Below are 20,853 nucleotides of genomic sequence, written 5' to 3' on the forward strand. Positions count from 1 at the left end.
AATTATTCAATACTTCGATTAGTTTATCCGTTCGATTAGAAATTGTCTCAAAGAACGGTTGCAGTCGTTTGAAGCGTCTGACACAATGTGGGCGGGTCATGCAAACGGAATAAACTGGAAAGCCCGCCGAATGGGAGGAGCTTCATCTACTAATCTAGGGGCATAACAGCTGTTTCCTCTGTAATCTTTCGTCATTTTCCTTGGATCAGTCAAGGAGGAGGGAGTTGTCACCTCCCAGCTAGGCAGCAGCACACAAACTCAGCGATGACTCTTGGCTATCGTATTGTCGAATGAGATTCACGTTAAACTTTAATTGAAAAGATCTATCTAACGCCGTTCAATTATCTAATAATTTTATCCACTCGATGAAAATTCTCTCGTAGAACAGTAATTTGACCATTTCTCTTCAAAACTAAATAACTCTTGAACTAGTCAACATCTTTCCAAGTAACCGAACCAGCTGAATAACAGCTTCTTGAGATAAAGTTAGCTTAAGAGTGATTTGTTTTACTCTTATACAGCAAAAATGTTTGTTGGGTTATGAATGCGTTCAGCGAAAGCGATCACACAACAACTTTACTCAACACATCAGTCCACCATTTGTATTATCATAACAACAAACATTGTATTATGGAAATATAAAAGTCGAACTCTCGTTCCAGCCTTTGTCCTACGTCAACATTGCGGTTATGTCTCAGACATTCCACTCCTAGTTTTTAACACAGAGATCGACGTGAATGTTTGCAGCGTCCCATCTTTTGGCTCCAACCCAGTGGAGTTGTTCAACCAGGGGGAGTTCCGGATGGGCCAGGTTGACGAGGGTTCTATTCGCCTCATTGAGGAGAAAGACCTCGTGATCCCCAGTGGTCTTTTCTTTGTAGCCGATTGCTCTGCAGCAAAAAGTCTGTGCCAACTGGTATCGAAAAGGAAGAACACGCAAGCCGCATCTGCTGGAGTGGATGGAAGCAAGCCAGCAATAATCCGTATGCACTGGTTGTACGTTGGACAAAGATGATGTAGTATGATGGAGGTTTCTGCTAAGCAGTACAGTTCAATACCATAAAATAGTTGGCTATTCACGATAGCTTTTGCAACTCTCAGGAGAGTTTCCCTGTTGCTACTACGGTGCGGTTTTGATAAAATACAAAGTATGTTTAAACGTGTTTGGCATTTCTGTTTCATTTCGCTCAGGTGGTCTTTGAAACGCAGCTCACGATCTAGTCGCACGCCTAGTACAACAATCTTTGTTTTAAAAGGAATTTGAGATCCGTTTAGTTTGACAGGCGTTGTTAAATTTCTATGCCGAAAAGGACAAATGTGTATGTAATCATAGGAAACCACCTCTCTTCAACCCGCAAAGAAGAAACCCGAGTCCTACAAGGCTCCGTCATTGCGGTAACTATCTTCTTAGTTTTGATGAACACTAGAGGTTCCAACCCGGGATATCCCGGGACAAAAAATCCCGGGATCTTGACAAATTCGGGATTTCCCGAATCCCGGGATAACATTTTTCACCGTCCCGAAAATCCCGGGATTCCCGGGACGCACATATTTTTCGCTTTGATTTGAATTTGGAGAATCTCTGAAACGTATTCGAAGAGTCGTGATTTTTTTTTTTCAAAAATAGCCTTCAACAAAAAATCACGAAAATGTTACATAAACCATTTCAACTGTGTGTGGACATCAAAACTCATTGAAACTCGACTGAAACAATGCTGGAGCACTTCATTTACGGTTTTGATAGCATCAAAAAGAAATTTTTCGAAATAGGCCTTTCTAGACTTATGTTGGACATGGACAATGATTTTGAAGCTGCAAAAAATCATCAGGAAGCTCTTCAGCCAATCAGACTCGCTTTGGAAGCATTGGGAAGACGAGATGCTATATTATTGTCTACGGAAGGCAGCTTGAGTTTCTTGTATTCGAAGCTTAAAAAAAGTAACTCCAAAGTTGGAATATTCGACCTCTTCCATGCAATTATGAAAAGAATCAACATTCGGCGCCAAAAAGAAATAATAACAGCGCTAAAGTTCCTTCAAGGTCTTCCGTCGTTAACGCAAGTGCCAGCAGAACTGGAAAGCTCATCGAAAACGCAAATGATTAAGTTCATCAAGAAACTGGGAGTTCGATTGTTGCGAGACTGCCAAAGACAGACCGATAATGATGCTGCCGAGTTGAATGCTGGATTGTCTTGTATGCATAACACCATCGAGCATGCGCGAAGAACTGGAATCGGCTATAAAGTAATATGGCAACCCGTCTTAGACTGATTCGGAAATGATTGAATTTTCGAAAGTAATTGCGAAAGAGTTGTCACTTTTTGAGCTACATGGTAAGCTGGCCCCGAATCTTAAAATTGAACTCCGGATATATCCGTTCTAAAAAACGACCCTCACTGTTCGATGAAATCATCAAAAACATTTGCTTCTTGAAGTCGTATTTTCAGAGAACGAATTCAAATTGATAAGACCAGTTACTTGATGTGAACCATTTATTTATTTGGTATGATGAATATAACATATTTCTGATCGCAAAAATGTGTTTTTAAGCAGATTGAAAAATTTCCCGGGATCCCGGGATTTCCCGGGACAAGCAACAAATTTTATCCCGAATCCCGGGACAACCAAAATGGTCGGGAAATGGAACCTCTAATGAACACCGTATTCAACAACCTACCCAAAGATATATACATATTTGTATATGCGGACGACATTCCTAGTTGTCGTTGGCTGCACCCTGAAGTTTATTAGACGTAGACTGCAAGCTGCAGTATCTGCGGTTGCCAGATGGGCCTCTCTTTCTGGCTTCAAACTGTCGGCAGAAAAAAGTGTAATATGTACTTCGAAAGTTCTGCCGCTTAGGAAGTTTTTCAGGAAATGAAGAATGTTACCACTCAAACCCCATTCCGCCAGTTGATTGATAGCCCGTGGCGTCCAGGCGCAATTATATGCTATGGCCAGATCTAACGAAGCGATATGTTTACGGCATCTTGAAGAACATCTCCTAGACCCGTTAAGTACGTTCTTGTCCCATGGCCAGGCCGGAAAGCATGTTGCCGATGATCAAGAAGCTGGTTGTCCTCCAAGAAGCGGCTCAGGCGGCGATTAACCATTCGTTTAAGAATTTTACTCGCACAACATGTGAGCGAAATCGGTCGAAAATCACAAGGTGAGATGACGACTTTCCCCTGCTTGTGAATGGGGACCACTAAGCTGTATGTCCAGGACTTAGGGAAGGTGTGCTCCGTCCATGTTTTGTTGAGGAGTTCAAGGAAAATAACTTTAGAGCTAATCGTTAGGTTTTGAAGGATCGGGTAACCGAGGTCATCTGGGCTAGCTGATTTTCCCTTACTGTGCCTAAGAGCGTAGTTTAATTCATCCAGGGAGAATGGAGAATTAATAGGGAGTGGAACGGAGTCTTCCGGGATGACCAGGTGTTCGATGCTGTCGTGAGCAACTTGATTACGTCGAATGAAGTTGTTGTCGTACTGTTCTAATGACGATAGTGATTCAAAATAGCCGGCCAGGCTATTGGCTATTACATACGGGTCTCGGGTAAGGCCACAGGGTAGTCGCAGTGTCATTCCTGTGGCTCTTCGTTTACCGTTCAGGGCGTTGACTCGGTTCCAAAGATCGGTGGCTGTGCACGTGTTGACCCGAGTGGTCAAGGCGAATTTGTCATCCGACTAAAAAGACGACTAAAACCTTCCCTGTTAAAACTACTACTCATCATTTCTTTATTCAAATCTTAAGCCTTATATATAATTACAATTTTGGTTATTTTTCAACCCCCACTTAAACTTAACTTAAGCGCCTAGCGTAACATTCTCCGCTCTCGCTCTCTTTACTAAGGTACCGACATTCTAGTACTTCGAAACGTGAAATTAAAGCGCGAGAGAGAAAGCTCGCGTCTCTTACTTAGTATCTATGTAATTGGAAGCGGCTAGAATGCTTCCTCATATGATTCATATGTTTTATTATTTTATACTCCGGTAGTTATGCATTCTTTTTGGCTTACCGTATGCCACCGAGAACAGGTAGAGACCTGTTGAAGCAAACTAGGTCACCCGCTGACCGACTACCGCGTATGATTTGTAAATTCGTTTTTCGCGCATGTCACATATGATGATGCAATAAATTAAATGTATGTATGTAGGTAGTCACCATCCTAACTTGAGTCTTGCTCATGATGATGCAAAATGATCAATTAATGAAAGCTAATGTCTAATGTAGAATAAATGATTAATTAATCAATTAGGCTATGGTTGGTTCAGCTGTTTGGTTGGCGTTGATCCCCTCCAGGAATTTTTCCCAGGTCTTTAGTTTTGCTTCTCGTATTAGTTGACGACATTCGTTTCGCTTTGTACGGTAGATATCCATAGCATTGCCTTTGCTCGGGTGATCTTTCGGCAATCTTTTAGCTGCGCGGAGCGCCTTTCATCTTTCTTTAATGATTTTCTTTATATCTGGGGACCACCATGGTAGCGATCTACGCCCTCGCTTGTCTTTGGTTTGTGGGATGGAAGATGAGGCCGCATGGTGAATTGCTTTAAGGAAATCATCTATGTTTTCCGGTGATGAATCTGATACTAGTGTATCCAGCATGTGCTGGAAATGTTGCCAGTTTGCTTGAGCATACTTCCATCGGGGGCAGTATGATATCGATGTTGGTTGTTCATCAACACGAATTGTAATCGGGTGGTGGTCGCTACCCATAGGGTTTTCTCCGGCTTCACAGCGGAGCCGATTGACAATATTCACAGTGTGTGTTGCCCCTGGTAAATGTTGCGGACCCGTCATTGAGGACAGTCAGATCTAGTGGATCAGCAATTTTCATGATAAGTGATCCTCGGGCGTTGGAAGATGGACTACCCCATTCCGTGTGATAACCATTTACGTCCCATAGCACCAGGATTGGGTTTTCTACGCTCTGCAATGCGTTGCTGAGCCGGGTTTCAAGATCCGGAACGTTTCCGTTGGGAATGTATCCCGAGATGACTGTCAGAGGAAAAGGATATTCGATTCTGACACCTACTATCCACTTATCCGCGAGCGGTAATGGCGGCGGCGGGCATATCCAACCGGTTCAGATTTTGACGTTTCATGGGGGAAAGTCAAAACAATTTCATTCTCCTCCTCACCCCTTCACCCACCGTTTAGTGGCACCAACCGATTGCGATCCCCAAGAAACGTCAAAATCCGAATCGGTTAATTGTGCCCGCCGCCGCCATTACCGCTCGCGGATAAGTGGATAGGCAGATCAGTATTCATTTGGATGGGAGAGTAGGGTACAGAAGACAGTGTGTGATAGTGGATTCATACTAATATATGTACCAGTTGGTAACGACGCACGGCACATCTTGTGATCGCAGTAGGCATGGCAAATCATAGCCACCCGCGTCGTCGTCACTCTTCGCGTAACGTCAAAGTGCAAAGCGCGTGTGCATTCCCACAGCTCCCGCTTGCTCGCAGTTAAGCTAAAGCGCACATTTGGCGATCCTGCCGGATTAATTACGTAAGAACCTATTGAAAGTGAATGTGGGTAAGCGGGGGCGTTTAGGGATGGAGTGATTGTGTGATTGTGTTTTTTTTGGTCGAAGTGATTATATCAAAAGGAAACAAATATGTGAGTGTGCTGTTGGATTTTTTTGTGAGGTAGGACAAACTGACGGGCCTGGATACTCCAGGTCTAGGTATGGTAAGTTCCTTGTGTATCAATCGATACCATCGTATTTTCCTTATGTGAAGTGCTTGCATCTCCTGACGATGCTTGAGAACGAGCTTCAAGTTGTAAATGCATGTATTTTGTTGGTTTTCCGAAAGATGCCTGGCGGCTGTTCGAGTGAAAATAAGTGCTTTGTTTTATCTTGCTCCGCAACCGCAAGCGTCGCGGCTGCTGCTTACTTTTTTCCTGAGGGAACACAAAAAAAGTGCTCACTACTTCCGACATGGTTCAAAATGCGTCGCCTGTTAGTTTGTTGGTAAGACAATAGGTCAATTAAAGAAAATAGTAGTGATATGGAGACGGTATAGTTGTAAAAATGGTTTGAAACATAAATGTTCTGATGCGTTTCGCCCATCATCACGTTTTAGAAGTTTTGCAATTGTGATCGATTCAAAACAACAACGAAGACATGGCACACTAGATATTTATTTTCAAAACAGTGGCAAAGGCTAGCGAAGTTTGAAGAATATATATTATTGACCGTCCAGTTTCAAACTGTTCACGACCGTTCGAAACAGTCGCCGTTTCAAACGGTCGGTGAAACAGACGGTGACGGATTTGACAGCAGAAATGAGCGAGAAAGATTTCGCGCGCAAACGCGTTTTCAAAAACATTCAATTGGTGGAACAAGGACAGCTAACCGGTCGCCCTGATCAGCTGTTTCCGGCAGCTAAGCCGCCAGTTTTTTGGCGCGGAAGTCGGGGGGTGTTCAGATACAATGTTTATCATTCAACAAATTTATGAAAATATTTTTTCCGTAATAAATGTTTTAAATGTTCTAAAGTGAGGTTTAATAAATGCAGGTTATATTATTTCCAGGATAATTGCTAATGTGTGTTATTCTGAAGACCTATACGTTTGAAATAATGATGTGCTTGAAGAAATTTGCCGATTAATTGGTTTATGTAGAATACATCGAGAATCCCCTCGATATTCGACGACTGTTCTGAACAGTTTCACAAACAGACGGGATAATCCAACTTTGAACTGTATACACAATACCTAATGATTTCTTCACAAAGTCACTCAGTTGATGTTTGATTCATCTGTACAGAAAAGTGAATATTCATATGTTGAAACTGACAAAAAAAAAGTTCGATGATGATGATGATGACGATGTGACGGATTCTATTTTAGGTCGATCTCGTATGGTAGTAGGGATCAATCAGATAACATTTCCGGAAACTAATGTTTTTGCCAGTGCAAGACTAAAGTTTCAAAGATGTAGAGAAGCTTTAAATATTGAATGTGAAGTTTGCATGTGCATGAATGATACAAGAGAAATATATCACGAGAAAAAGGTTAGAAACAATCACAACATACACCATAGAAAAGATCGTTTTAATTTCAGCCAGTTCAACGCAGTTGTTGTTCTGTATCAATAGTGTACTTAAGTGCTATTGACATAAGAAGGCAGAGTAACTATTTTATGTTGATTATAACTGCTTTAAATCTCCCAAAATTACCTATGTGAAATTATAACTGGTTCATATTCAAATGATTTCTTGGAAACGTGACAAACAAATATAGAAAATTCCATTTTGTCGAGACACTTATTTCGGGAACTTTAACATGCAATTTATTTATTATTTCGTTATATCCACAGCTTGTGTGTTATCTATTTTAAAATAAAGATATTGGATGAGCGAAAAGAATATAAACGTGAATTTGGTATTGATTGAATTACTTGAGTTTCGCATTGTCATATTTGATTTGCAAAGTGTGCATTCGTCATAGCGTTTCCTAGTATGTCTGCCTTATGGCGGCAGTAAAAGGAAAAAAAAACAGTTCTTAACGTGACCAAATCACTGCACCTTAACGTAGTGCTGGTATTTATCTCTGGTGATAGTAAAAAAATAGTCCACAGTGTGCCCGGAAGACCGCACCCTAGAATTTGTCCTTTGACGACATGAAAAAAGTCAACAGCGTGTCCGGATGACCGCACCCTTGCAATTGTCTCATGGCGACAATAACAAAAGAATAGTCCACAGCGTGTCCGGATGACCGCACCCTAGTCCACAGCGTGTCCGGATGACCGCACCCTTGTAATTGTCTCATGGCGACAATAACAAAAGAATAGTCCACAGCGTGTCCGGATGACCGCACCCTAGTCCACAGCGTGTCCGGATGACCGCACCCTTGTAATTGTCTCATGGCGACAATAACAAAAGAATAGTCCACAGCGTGTCCGGATGACCGCACCCTAGTCCACAACGTGTCCGGATGATCGCACCCTTGTAATTGTCTCATGGCGACAATAACAAAAGAATAGTCCACAGCGTGTCCGGATGACCGCACCCTTGTAATTGTCTCATGGCGACAATAACAAAAGAATAGTCCACAGCGTGTCCGGATGACCGCACCCTAGTCCACAGCGTGTCCGGATGACCGCACCCTTGTAATTGTCTCATGGCGACAATAACAAAAGGATAGTCCACAGCGTGTCCGGATGACCGCACCCTAGTCCACAGCGTGTCCGGATGACCGCACCCTTGTAATTGTCTCATGGCGACAATAATAAGAGAATAGTCCACAGCGTGTCCGGATGACCGCACCCTTGTAATTGTCTCATGGCGACAATAACAAAAGAATAGTCCACAGCGTGTCCGGATGACCGCACCCTAGTCCACAGCGTGTCCGGATGACCGCACCCTTGTAATTGTCTCTTGGCGACAATAAAAAAAACGTCGACAGCGTGTCCGGATGACCGCACTCTTGAAATTGTTTCTTGGCGACAGTAAAAAAAAATAACTCACAGCGCGTCCGTATGACCACACCTTTGTTATTGCCTCTTGGCTGCAATTAAGAAAAAGTCCACAGCGTGTCCGAATGACCGCACCCTTGAAATTGTCTCTTGGAGACAAGAAAAAAAGTCTCTTGGCGACTGTAAAAATAAAGTTTAAGACGTCCAGATGTTCGCGCATTAGCACTAGTCTCCGGCCTCGATACATACATTAGGAAATATACAGAGGAATTGTGATGGATTTTTTTTTTTGGTTTCGCGGCGTATAAGATACTATCGCGTGTTCTGTTCAACAGACTGAGACCTTTTGAGGGCTCCTTTGTCGGCGATTTCCAGGCTGTTTTTCATGAGCGTCGATCAACGACAAATCGAGTGTTTAACCTGCGTTTGATCTTAGATAAATCGTGACCGTATGACGGAAATCCACAGTGTGACCATAGATTAAAATTTTATGGGTGTGACCGGGTGACTGCACTCTGGTCTGTTGACACACTTGCTGTATAAGATTGTATTGTGTCCTGCCCACAAATAAATCAAAATGTTCACAGCATTTCCGGATGACCGCACTCAAGTCCATTGGCGTGCTCAAATGACGGCATCCTATTCAATTGCGTGTCTGAAAGGCACTCTTTGTGAAAAAAAAATCCTTTGCAACGTGCACGGATTAAACAAAATGTCCATCGCGTTCTAGTCCGCTAGCGTGGCAGGAAAGCCACATCCTAGCTCTGTACGATTAATACATCGGATTTATAAAAATCGACAATTATTTGTATTTTTTTTTCTGCCAAATGTGGGTAAAATGCATTTCAGCATAGTCAAATATCTTTAAGCATCATGTTTCAGTTTTCTTATAAATATAATAAATGTCAACAAAATGGTAAATAGCGATAGAGTGAGAGAGTTATCGAGTATTCATAATAGGCCCAGAATTTTAGAGCTTTATCGTATTCGGAAATATCAAAGGATCAATGTGCATTTATTCACGAATCCCGTTACCGATAGATACCTCACGATGCTAATAGGAACCAGACGATTTTGGTGGTGGCTGTGTCGTTCACTCGTTCTCCTATAGTATGCTATTGACGAGGGTAATATACACAAACAAAAAAAAATACGACAACCATTCGTTGCTGAGTGGCTTTCACTGCAAAACGTGAAGGAATGAGAATTTCAAGAATCTTTTTCGATGAAGATAACTTATTTGGTGAAAGGTATTTTTTTAGACTATTTTGTGTTGTGCGTATTGTATTGTCGCGCTTATCTTTTATTAGAGTCCTGTGGCGGTCGTACGCTCGCAAGGCATACCGTCGCATGACAGTCGCAAGGCAGAACAAAAGAAAAAGTGTTCCCGCCAAAAACAAAAGCACGTGGGTTTCGTGAAGTGACAGATGTTTTTGAATGTATTTGTGACGAACGGCAAGAGTGGCTCAGTGGAATGAGTGTTCTTGCTGTCAAACCCCATATAATGGAATTATATTCTTTTAAATCTGGTGACGCTGTTATGATTAGTGACTGTCGCGCTAATATCAGAAGCCAGAGGCAGATAATCGCCATATTCTGATTTTTCTTGAGAGGCATAATAATGAAATCTGTAGAAGAAAATCAGTCTCCAGCAAATATGAAATCCGAACCCTTTCATGATACATTTATCCTGTCGTTAAGTTATTGGGACACTTCCATAATGTGGTATGAAATTTAGATATTTTTTTTCAAAAAAAAAACAAACTTTTATTCCTGAGAGGAGAGTGGATGTGTGATAGTGGATTCATACTAATATATGTACCAGTTGGTAACGACGCACGGCACATCTTGTGATCGCAGTAGGCATGGCAAATCATAGCCACCCGCGTCGTCGTCACTCTTCGCGTAACGTCAAAGTGCAAAGCGCGTGTGCATTCCCACAGCTCCCGCTTGCTCGCAGTTAAGCTAAAGCGCACAGACAGGATCCCAAGAGCAGTAGAGTGATAAATATTCTCGTTGCATTTGAGCACCCACTTATATCGCACCCTCAAAGAGCGGTTCAGACCGTTGGTGCTGATTCGGTGCGGTTCTTGAATGGCTAGGATAATAGGCTGCTGATCCCGGATTAGGATTTCTAGATCTCCAAGGTTGTTATAATAGCTGTTGGAACGTTTCGGATGAATTTTCGGAGTTCTGTGTAGCACGCTGATTTTGGGGTTAACCGAGTGAGCGAGCTCAAAGCTGTTTTATTAAAGTTTACTGTTAGCTTCGATGTAAATATAAATAAACGTACAAACTTACATTTGGTCTCCTCGTTTTAATTCAACGGTTAATACTGCAGGATGACGGTTTCTTACTAAAATACTGATTCTGATACAATTCACTGAATATTTCTAGCTGACTCTGCCTACTTGTCTCGTTTACAAAGAATGGTTTGAGGAAAAGAATATCGGAAGTTGCGTCAGCTGCTGTCTGTCAGTGCTTGACAGCTGACCTGTTGGTATGTGTCAGTGACGAGTCAAAGGGCTGCGCGCTATTAGAGGGCAGTGGCGTAGGGTTGCCCCCAACATCCCCCGACCCGTAATGCAGGTCCATCACTTCCGGTGGTACTGCGTTACCGCTAGCTTCTTCATCCGCTGCCTTGACGTCCAGGATAGCAACCTTCGTAACAGGCCGCCGCAGCAATCCTCCACTGGTTTTCACTAAAACTTGTCTGCACCGTCCGTCTCGTCCTGTAATAGCGGAAAGAATCCGCCCACGCAGCCATCCGTTCCGGACCGATGGATCAACGACGACAGCTAGATCTCCGACTTTCGGCTCCTTGGCCTCTCCGTACCATTTAGTACGTCCAGCGATAGTCGGGAGGTACTCCCGCACCCAACGATGCCAGAATTGATTCACCAGGTTCGTCGTCAATCGCCAGTTCGTCCTTAAGGACTCTGGATGATCTGGAATAGCCATCGGAGGTTGAGAAACTCCCTGCGAGCTCAGCAGCAAAAAGTGGTTTGGAGTAAGGGCTGCCTGAGATTCTGACTCCAGCGGTACGAACGTCAGTGGTCTGGAATTGACTATTCCTTCCGCTTCGATCATCAACGTGAGAAGAGTCTCGTCATCGGAATTTCTGGAGGTCGAGAGGCTGGAAAAGGCTATCTTGATCGACCTGACAAGCCTCTCCCACGATCCACCCATGTGAGGGGCTGACGGCGGATTGAACACCCACTTGGTAACTGCGTTGATGAAGACGGCTGACAGTTCCTGATTCATCTCTCTGATCTGCTGCTGTAACTCGTGGCTGGCACCCAGGAAATTGGTACCGTTATCGCTTCTGATTTCTAGGGGCGCGCCTCGTCGCACGACGAACCGCCGAATCGCCATCTTACAAGCCTCGGTGGACAGGGAATGCACCACTTCCAGGTGAACAGCCCGGATGGTGAGGCACGTAAATAGCGCCACCCACCGTTTGACCAAGGAGCGTCCGATCTTGACCTGAATGGGGCCGAAGTAGTCCAGCCCAACGTAGCTGAAAGGGCGGGTGTACGGACTAAGGCGGGCCTTTGGTAGTGGTGCCTCACGCGGACACAACGGTTTGGCCTTAAAGATCTTACACTGCATACAAGTCTTCGTCAGATTCCGCACCAGTGCACGCAGGCAGGGAACATGGAAGCGCTGTCGTACTTCATTGATGACCGTCTCATTGTTCGCGTGCAAGTAGAGCTGATGGTACCACTCGACGACCAGCTTGGTCAGGCGGTGTCCTTTCGGAAGAATTATTGGGTATTTGGTGTCAAACGGTACGAAAATCGCTCCAACGATTCGGGTATCCATTCGGACTACGCCACACTCGTCGATGAACGGAGACAACTTGTAGATCCGGCTGGCTCGGTTCAGTTTCGGCTTCTGTCCTTCCTTCGCTTTCTGTAGCTCGACTATCTCTTCAGGGAACGCATCTTGCTGCGCTAGCCGCCACAGTGCGTTTTCAGCTTTGTTGAGTTCCTCGTTGGTGATATGCGAGCTCTGTAACGGCAGCTTCGTCGCCTTCCGCCGGCAGTTGTCTGCGAAGCGATAGATGTAGGCAACAGTCCGTTTTAGCCTTTCGAATTTAGAGAAGCGGCTCCATTCGATGACTTCGTAATGCTCCACCGTAAGGTGAACGTTGCACGGCCTGATCTCGACGGTTGTTGCTTCGGGTTCAGTCTGACGTGGCCACAGCTCCTCAGACTTCCACAGGAAATCCGGTCCTCTAAACCAACGGCTGTCGGTTTTCAGATTCGGTCCACTGGCCCACTTCGTGCCATCGTCTGCAACATTGGCCTTCGATGGAACGTATCGCCACTCTACGGCATTGGACTTGGAGAGAATCTCTCCTATTCTGCAGGCAACAAACTGTCGGTAGCGGCGGTGGTCGGAATGGATCCAGGCGAGCACGGTCTTCGAGTCGGTCCAAAACACTCGCTGCGATATCGGCAGGCTATGACTGTTGCAAAGAGTTTTCATAAGCCTGCAGCCTATCAATGCGGCCTGGAGTTCCAACCTCGGGATCGAGAGAGCTTTTATCGGTGCAACTTTCGCTTTTCCTCCGACGAGTGCGCAATGATACTTTCCTTGAATAGTGGCCCTAAAATAGGCGGCGCACGCATAGGCAGTCTCACTGCCATCGACGAAAACGTGGAGCTGCAGATCTTCAATGTCGGACGCTGTCACGCCCGGGAAATAGGCGCGTGGAATTCGCACCTCTTCCAACTCCTTGAACTTGGCGGTCCATGAACGCCATCGCAGCAGGATCTGCTCATCCACCGTGTCGTCCCATCCAGCTTTCGTACGCCAGATATCCTGGATAATAACGCGACCATGGATGAGGAAGTGGGAAAGAAGCCCCAGCGGATCGAACTGGCTCATCACGCACCGCAGGATGCTTCGCTTGGTCGGAATGACTGTATCCACGTCGATTTCGCTGGAGAACACGAGTACGTCCTCAATTGCCTTCCACTGCATGCCCAGTACACGTTCTATCTGAGAGTTTTCGCTGACGATCTTCATTGAAGCGGCCTCGGTTTCCCCGACCCGTCTGAGAACTGTCGACGAGTTCGAGAGCCAGTTGCGAATGGTGAATCCGCCACGCCGATGTACTAATTTGACCTCTTCTACAACCTGACACGCTTCTTCCTCGCTGTCGAAGCTCTGCAGATAATCGTCAACGTAATGTCGGCGCACAATCGCCTGCACTGCTCTCGGGTATTCCTCTGCGTGTTCGATTGCGTTAACGTTTTTCACGTATTGCGCCGAGCATGGGGAGCTGGTGGAGCCGAATGTCGCTACGTCGATTACGAATGTCTTTGGAGAATTCCCGGGATCACCGGGCCAGAGAAAAAGCTGACTGTATCGGTCTTCTAGGCGGATCTTCAGTTGATGGAACATTTCCATAATATCTCCCACCACTGCTACTTTCCGTTCCCGAAATCCGCAGAGAACATCCGGCAATGGTTGAACCAGATCCGGTCCTTTCAGCAACATGCTGTTCAGGGAAACACCATCCACCGTTGCCGCTGCGTCCCACACGATCCGAATCTTGTTTGGCTTCTTCGGGTTCCGCACTATTCCGACAGGAAGGTACCACAACCGTCTTGGGTCGGCCGTCGCCAGCTCCTCCTCCGTCGCCTCGTGGATGTAGCCCTTCTGCTGATACTGCGCTATCTGACGCTGGACGTTCTCGAATAAGGTTGGATCGGCAATGAACCGCTTTTCCAAGCAGCGTAATCGTCGTGCAGCCATGGCGTAGTTATCGGGAAACTCTACGTGTTCGTAGCGCCACAGAAGCCCGGTCTCGAATCCGCCTTCGACTCGCCTCGTTGTTTTCTCCAGTAGAGTCCTTGCCCGCTTGTCTTCGTCTGATTCAGGACTTCGATCCATCGAAACGCCTACATTCTCCACCGTGAAGTACTGCTTCACTAGCTCGTGCAGACTGTTATCAGAATCGCAGCCACAAATGTGCAGATTGCAACTCGCGAAATTTGTCCCGTTTGGCATTGATCCGTAGATAGCCCATCCGAGGCGGGTCTTCGCCGCGATCGGTTCTCCTACGCGACCTTCTCGTATTTGTTGAGTGGCTGTGAGGTGCGTGTTCTTCGCTCCAATGAGTATTCCTGGAGCCGTAGATTCGAAGTCCGTGACCGGCAGCTTTCGTAGGTGTTCGAACCGGTCGGCGAGCTCGTTGTATCGCAGCGTCTGTACCGGCAATGCCAAGGATTCTACGGTTCTGACATCCTTCAGCGGATACCGTTTGCCTCCTCCTATTCCGGAAATCTCTACTTCCACTTGGCGCGAACCTTCCTCTTCTCGGCTGATATTGCTCGTCCAGGTTAGGCAAAGACGCATTTCCGTTCCTTCAGCCTGCAAAGCGTCCGCTATGCCCTTCTCCAGAAGCGTGACGGACGACCCTTCATCGATAAAAGCTAGTGTTTCGATGCTCTTGCCCTTGCTGAACAGTCGAACCGGCAACATGCGGAACAGCGTGGAGCTCTGGGTGTGATGAGCGTTTACGCCTTCGGTAGGGATGCTGCGTCCCAAGTAACCAAAAGTTCCGCTTCCCATGAAAAAATGCACTTTCAAGTTCCGGGAAGTTCAGATAAAGTTCCAAACGGAACTTTCTGGCTGCTTAAGAGGCTAACGATGAACCTTGCTGGAATTTCAGTCACAAGTTCCGGCAAGGCTAATTGTTAGCCTCTTAAGCAGCCAGAAAGTTCCATTCAGAACTTTATCTGAACTTCGCAGAACTTTAAAGCTGCTTAAGATGCTATGTCGGAACTTTGTCGGAACTTTCAAGTTCATAGAAGTTCAGTTCAGTAGCATTGTGTTTCAATGAAGATTTAATTTATTTCTTTTACAGAAAACAACTGTTTAAGCGTACACGAATAAAAGACAAATATGAATTTATAAAATCAATGAATACCAGGCTTGAGCAAAAAAAAATGCCGCTTATCGGATTCGAACCGATAGTCGCTGCGTGACAGCCCTACGCTCTACCACAGTACTACAGCCGCGATTGAGTGAACAGCAGGTAAAGTCTGACTTGAATCGATTTTCTGTCGGCAGCTAGTTTTGCACATTTGTACAGTAGTGAAGTTAGCTTGACTTTGTCAAGTGTCTTCAGCAGCGCAGCGGTAAGTCGGCAGGCTATCACGCAGGAGGATCCAGTTCAAATCTACATAGCAGCGACATATGTGAAAATATAATTATCTATCAGAAGCAATTTCCAGACGTGAATCACATACCCCCACCAACAGGGTGTGATTCTGAAAAACACATTTTTGTTTCTCCATGAATTTTGACAAAGTTCTGTCAGAAGCTGCTTAGAAGGCTATCCAGCGTGCTTATGTGAACTTTCAAGTTCCAAAATTACTTAAAAATGAAGCTGCTTAGAAGGCTAATGAGCGACCTCGAACAAGCTGCTTAGCTTATAAAGTACCCTTTTATCTGAACTTTTGGTTACTTGGGGTGGCACCGTCTCGCTCCCTTGTGGTGTCGGCTTGGCCGGGGTCGACGGACTTGCCGAGTAACTGTGTAGAAGCGGATGATGGCGCATTTGACAGCCCTGCACGTCACATCGGGCTGCGGATCGACATGGCTTTCTACCATGCTTCCCGAGGCAGATCCGGCACAGGAAATGGTCTCGAACAGTTTTCCAACGGTCGTCAGGATCCATCTTCTTGAAGACTTTACACTCCTTCACTCGATGATCCGGATCTCCACAGACCAGACAGGTGATCGACGATACTGCCTTCGTAGACTCCACTGTTGGCTTCACGGACATCGCTGCACCGGGTGGTGTAGCGTGAGCGTTGACGAAACCTTTCTGCTTTTCTTCCCTTTTCGGTTTTGATCCTCTCGGGTCCAGGGTGAGTGTTACTTCAGCGGCCGCAGACACCAGATTGGCCATGTATCGGCTGAATACACGAAGGTCAGCCACCGCAAACTGCCGCTTGAATGTTACCCACTCTAACTTGAGATTCGCTGGAAGCTTATCCACGAGCTCCTGGAGTAGAACCGGGTTCGAAAAATGTAGCACTTGTCCCGCTGCCTCCAGATGCTCGCAGAAGTTCTGCACTGCCATCCCAAAGGCCACTACAGTACACAAATTATCGGCTTTCGGTACCGGAACCTCTCGTACCTTCTGAAGCAGTGCGTAGATTATTTGCTCCGGGCGCCCGTACAGCAACTGCAAAGTCTGCATCACTTGCGGCACCGATGTAGGCAGCAGCAAACGGCTGCGAACTGCCTCCAAGGCCCCACCTTTCAGGCACCGCTGGAGCCGGCCGAGATTCTCCACGTTGCTGTAACCACACGCTTCCGTGGAGGTGTTGAAAGCACTGAAGAACATAGGCCACTCTTCCGAATTGCCACTAAACACTGGAAGCTCTTTCGGCATAACGTGTCGCGCCGCGAGTTGACGAGATGTCGGTGCTGAATTATCGATATTCGCGACAGGAATCACTTGGGCACCAAATGGTGCTTGCGAAATATGTGGGTGCGGTTGAGGAAGGCTTGTTGGGAGGGGGAAGGGAGCGTAGGACGTGTGTGCATTTATTGTGCTCATTTGGGGATAAATTGGCCCTACGCTACAATTTGCATACTGCGAATAAGCTACCTGACCTACTGGAGCAAAATTGCTTAAGCTACTTGTTACCTGGTATGGTTGGCTTACGTGCCCGGATTGTCCCGGATAGCTGACAAACTGACCAACTGAGCTGATCGATGGTGGCAGACACTGGGTGGAGCTGGTGAGACCCGTCACTGGATTGATCCAATTTACTGTGGTGATCGGCGTCGATGATCCCGGACGGTTTGCTCCTCCTCCAGGCTGGAATTCGTGCGTAAAGCTTGTAGTTTGTCCCATCGGATGCACGCTTGCAGGTAGGTGGCTTTGTTGCAGGTTCACTTGTGTTGAGATCGCAGTAGAAATCGGCTGGGAAACTGGACCTAATTCGCCCCCGAAGAGCGATGCGACGGCCGGTAATGACGAAGTGGCTTGCGGGGTGGATTTCATCCCTCCAGTGGCGGAATGTTGCAGTCTTGTTCCGGACATCGTAGTCGCAACCGTCTCTGTACTCGCCGGTGCCAAAACTAGCTGGTTCTGGCGGACAGCAACCTGGTCCAATCGATTCATCCAGTCTCCAAGACCGCCGATGTTTCCTTCACCGCTGGTTGATTCACTCCTTGCATTCACGATATCGTACCGCGCCTTCCACACCTCCTTTTCCAACTGCAATTTTCGTTGTTCGAGCTGCGCCGCCTGCTGTAGTTCGATCTCCCTAAGCAGGACGGCTTTTCGCTCCTCCAGCAGTTTGAGGTTAAGTCGTGCGAGCCCCCCAATAGCTTCTGTTCCCCGAGAGGAATCGTCGGTCTGTCGGTGCCCGCTGCTGACCTGAGCACTGCAGTCTCCATCGGAGCCGCCGAAAGTGGTTTTCGCGGCACATTCCTGGCACTTCCAGTGGTCCTCTTTCTTGCCGTCGTCGAAGCCCACACATCCAAAGTGGAACCACTTACCGCAGCCTTCGCACTGGACCATGTCGTCGATATTGTTGGCCAGATCGCACAGCTGGCAGTCGAAGCGGTCGGTCTCCGGCATCCTGAATCCCCGTTCCGACGTGGTTCGCAACAAATCTTTGAGTTTTGTGTTGGAACGTTTCGGATGAATTTTCGGAGTTCTGTGTAGCACGCTGATTTTGGGGTTAACCGAGTGAGCGAGCTCAAAGCTGTTTTATTAAAGTTTACTGTTAGCTTCGATGTAAATATAAATAAATGTACAAACTTACATTTGGTCTCCTCGTTTTAATTGGGTTCTTTAGGGGTATCCGGATTATCTGAGATTCGGATTCTCCGCCCGAAAATTAGTCGAAATCCAAAATTTCATAATTTTTGGAGTCCGGGAACTATTTTTAAAATGCATTTAAAGTTTGTATGGGGAAATTTTTTTGTTCGGGTCGAACTGTCATTTTATCAATTGAACTGTCATTCTATCCACGAAAATTAAAACTGTTTTGTTAATTTAACCATCAAAACAAAGGTATTTGAATCCAATAAAATCACGTTATACTCAGAAAAATTAGCTCTTTCGATTAGGCTACAGAAAATAGCAATATTTTATTCACTAAACAACCCAATTCAACGGTTAATACTGCAGGATGACGGTTTCTTACTAAAATACTGATTCTGATACAATTCACTGAATATTTCTAGCTGACTCTGCCTTCTTGTCTCGTTTACAAAGAATGGTTTGAGGAAAAGAATATCGGAAGTTGCGTCAGCTGCTGTCTGTCAGTGCTTGACAGCTGACCTGTTGGTATGTGTCAGTGACGAGTCAAAGGGCTGCGCGCTATTAGAGGGCAGTGGCGTAGGGTTGCCCCCAACAATAGCCATTCATGTTCCACTGAATGGCCAGTGGAGCTTTAATTGGGGGTCTGTTCGAGTTGCCTCGGGGACTTGGGAGAATGCCTGAAGGAACCCCGGAAGGAATGTTTTGAGGAATTCCTGGAGAAATTCCTGGAGAAGTTCTTGGAGACATGCCTTTAGGAATTTCTGGAGGAGTCTCTAGAGGAATTCTTGGTGGAATCCTATTGGCGGAATTGGGGAGCGAATCGGACTGGACTTGAAAAGAAATCAACTTTACAATTTACAATTAACGTCTTTATTACTCGGTGTTAGAATAGAAACTAAAAAAATCCACCTGATTGGCGCACCCAGTGAGGAACGCGTAGTGATCATCGTCGTCGTCGCGCTGCGACACGTGGTTGGCTTTGTGTTGCTTGGATACCACCTTCGGTTGCTTGGTTACCGCCCCGCTCGCTTTCGTCGCTTTCCACGTTCGGAATTTTTCGCAGCTTGCCTTCTGGTGGCCCAACTTTTTGCAGAAAAAACACCGATCCTTTTCGGTCTTCGAATCTGCATAAAGAACGGTTTCGGGATCGTCCCCGTCACCGTTGCGCTGCTTCTTTTTTGTCCACTCGTCAATGAGCTTACCTTTCACCATGTCCAGGGTCAAATCTTCCTCCGGTCGAGCTTCGAGAGCAGTGACCAACGTCTCGTACTCCTCCGGCAGACTGCTGAACAAAATGGCGACCAGCCACTGGTCATCCAGGATTTTTTCCGGCTGCAAATTGTTCAGTTTCTCGAACAATTCCGCCAGCTTCGACACGTGCGCTTCCATGTCCCCGTGCTTCTCCAGGCGTAGGCTGCAGATTTTCCGCATCACCGAAACTTTCGTCGTCAACGTCTTCTTCACGTGGAAATTTTCCAGAGCATTCCACGCCTCCGCCACCGATTTGGCCTTCCTTATGTCGATGAGTTGGTTGTCCTCCACGGCCAATCAGATTGACGCCAGCGCTTGCTCGTCCTTAGTCCTCCACGCGTCCGTGACCGGTTCCGGTTTTGTATCCGCTACTGCCGTCCAATTGCCCTCCTTGGTCAGCAACAGCTTCATCCGGAAGCTCCAATTGTCGTAGTTGGAGCCATTCAGCTTCGGAAACGACACCAGCCTGCCTCCCATCTTGATGGACGAATACCTTCACCAGTTCCGATTCCGGTCGCAATGGCCCATAACCTATTGGCGGAATTGGGGAGCGAATCGGACTGGACTTGAAAAGAAATCAACTTTACAATTTACAATTAACGTCTTTATTACTCGGTGTTAGAATAGAAACTAAAAAATTCAAATTGAAAATTTCAAAAACATGGACTGCTTCGATTGTCGATGGCATGCTGCGTTGCATTTACTCGACAAATCCCTGTAGGAATTCCTAGAGAATTTCCTGAAGGAATTCTGGAGGAATTTCTTTAACGATCACTGAAAAATTTTCAGGAGGAATCTCTGGAGGGATTTCTGAAGAAATTCCTGGAATAATGCGTGTAGGAATTCCTGAAAGAATCTCTGGAATAATCTTGAAATGAGTTCCTAGAGGAATTCGTGGTTCAATTCCTGTGGTAATTCCTGGAGGAATTCTTGGAGCAATTCCCGAATGAGTCCATGAAGAAATTACTGGATAAAATGCTGGAGGAATGCTCTAGAGATTTCCTCGGAGAAATCCTTTGAGGAATTCCTGGAGAAAACCCTGGAGGAACTGCTGGAAGAACTCTTGGAGGAACTACTGGAGGGATTTTGGGAGGTATCCCTGGAGATTTAAAAAAAAATCCGGGGAAATCCTTGGATGAATTTTCAGAATGAATCTCCGGAAGAATAACTGTAGTCAGGGCGCAAAATTTTCGAGCAGACGAGTTGAAATTCACCATGCGGCAATTTTCATTCACTTGCCTGCATATTCATATTCAGCTGCTCGATACTCGTTTGTCAACTGAATAAAAGTCAATGAATATTTGTAAACATCTAACAAAGTGTTGAATTCCTGATTAAATATTAACGTTTCGATTACATTTAA

General features: G+C 45.9%; 1 protein-coding gene across 1 annotated transcript; it reads right to left on the reverse strand.

Moving 5' to 3' along the window:
• Positions 1 to 10,903: 10,903 nt before the first annotated feature.
• On the reverse strand, positions 10,904 to 14,926 carry LOC134290326 (uncharacterized). The gene has a single exon (XM_062857439.1). The coding sequence runs from the start codon at positions 14,924 to 14,926 to the stop codon at positions 10,904 to 10,906; it is 4,023 nt and encodes a 1,340-aa protein (XP_062713423.1).
• Positions 14,927 to 20,853: the final 5,927 nt, after the last annotated feature.

Source organism: Aedes albopictus, chromosome 3 (assembly GCF_035046485.1).
Source record: "Aedes albopictus strain Foshan chromosome 3, AalbF5, whole genome shotgun sequence".
NCBI lineage: Eukaryota > Metazoa > Arthropoda > Insecta > Diptera > Culicidae > Aedes > Aedes albopictus.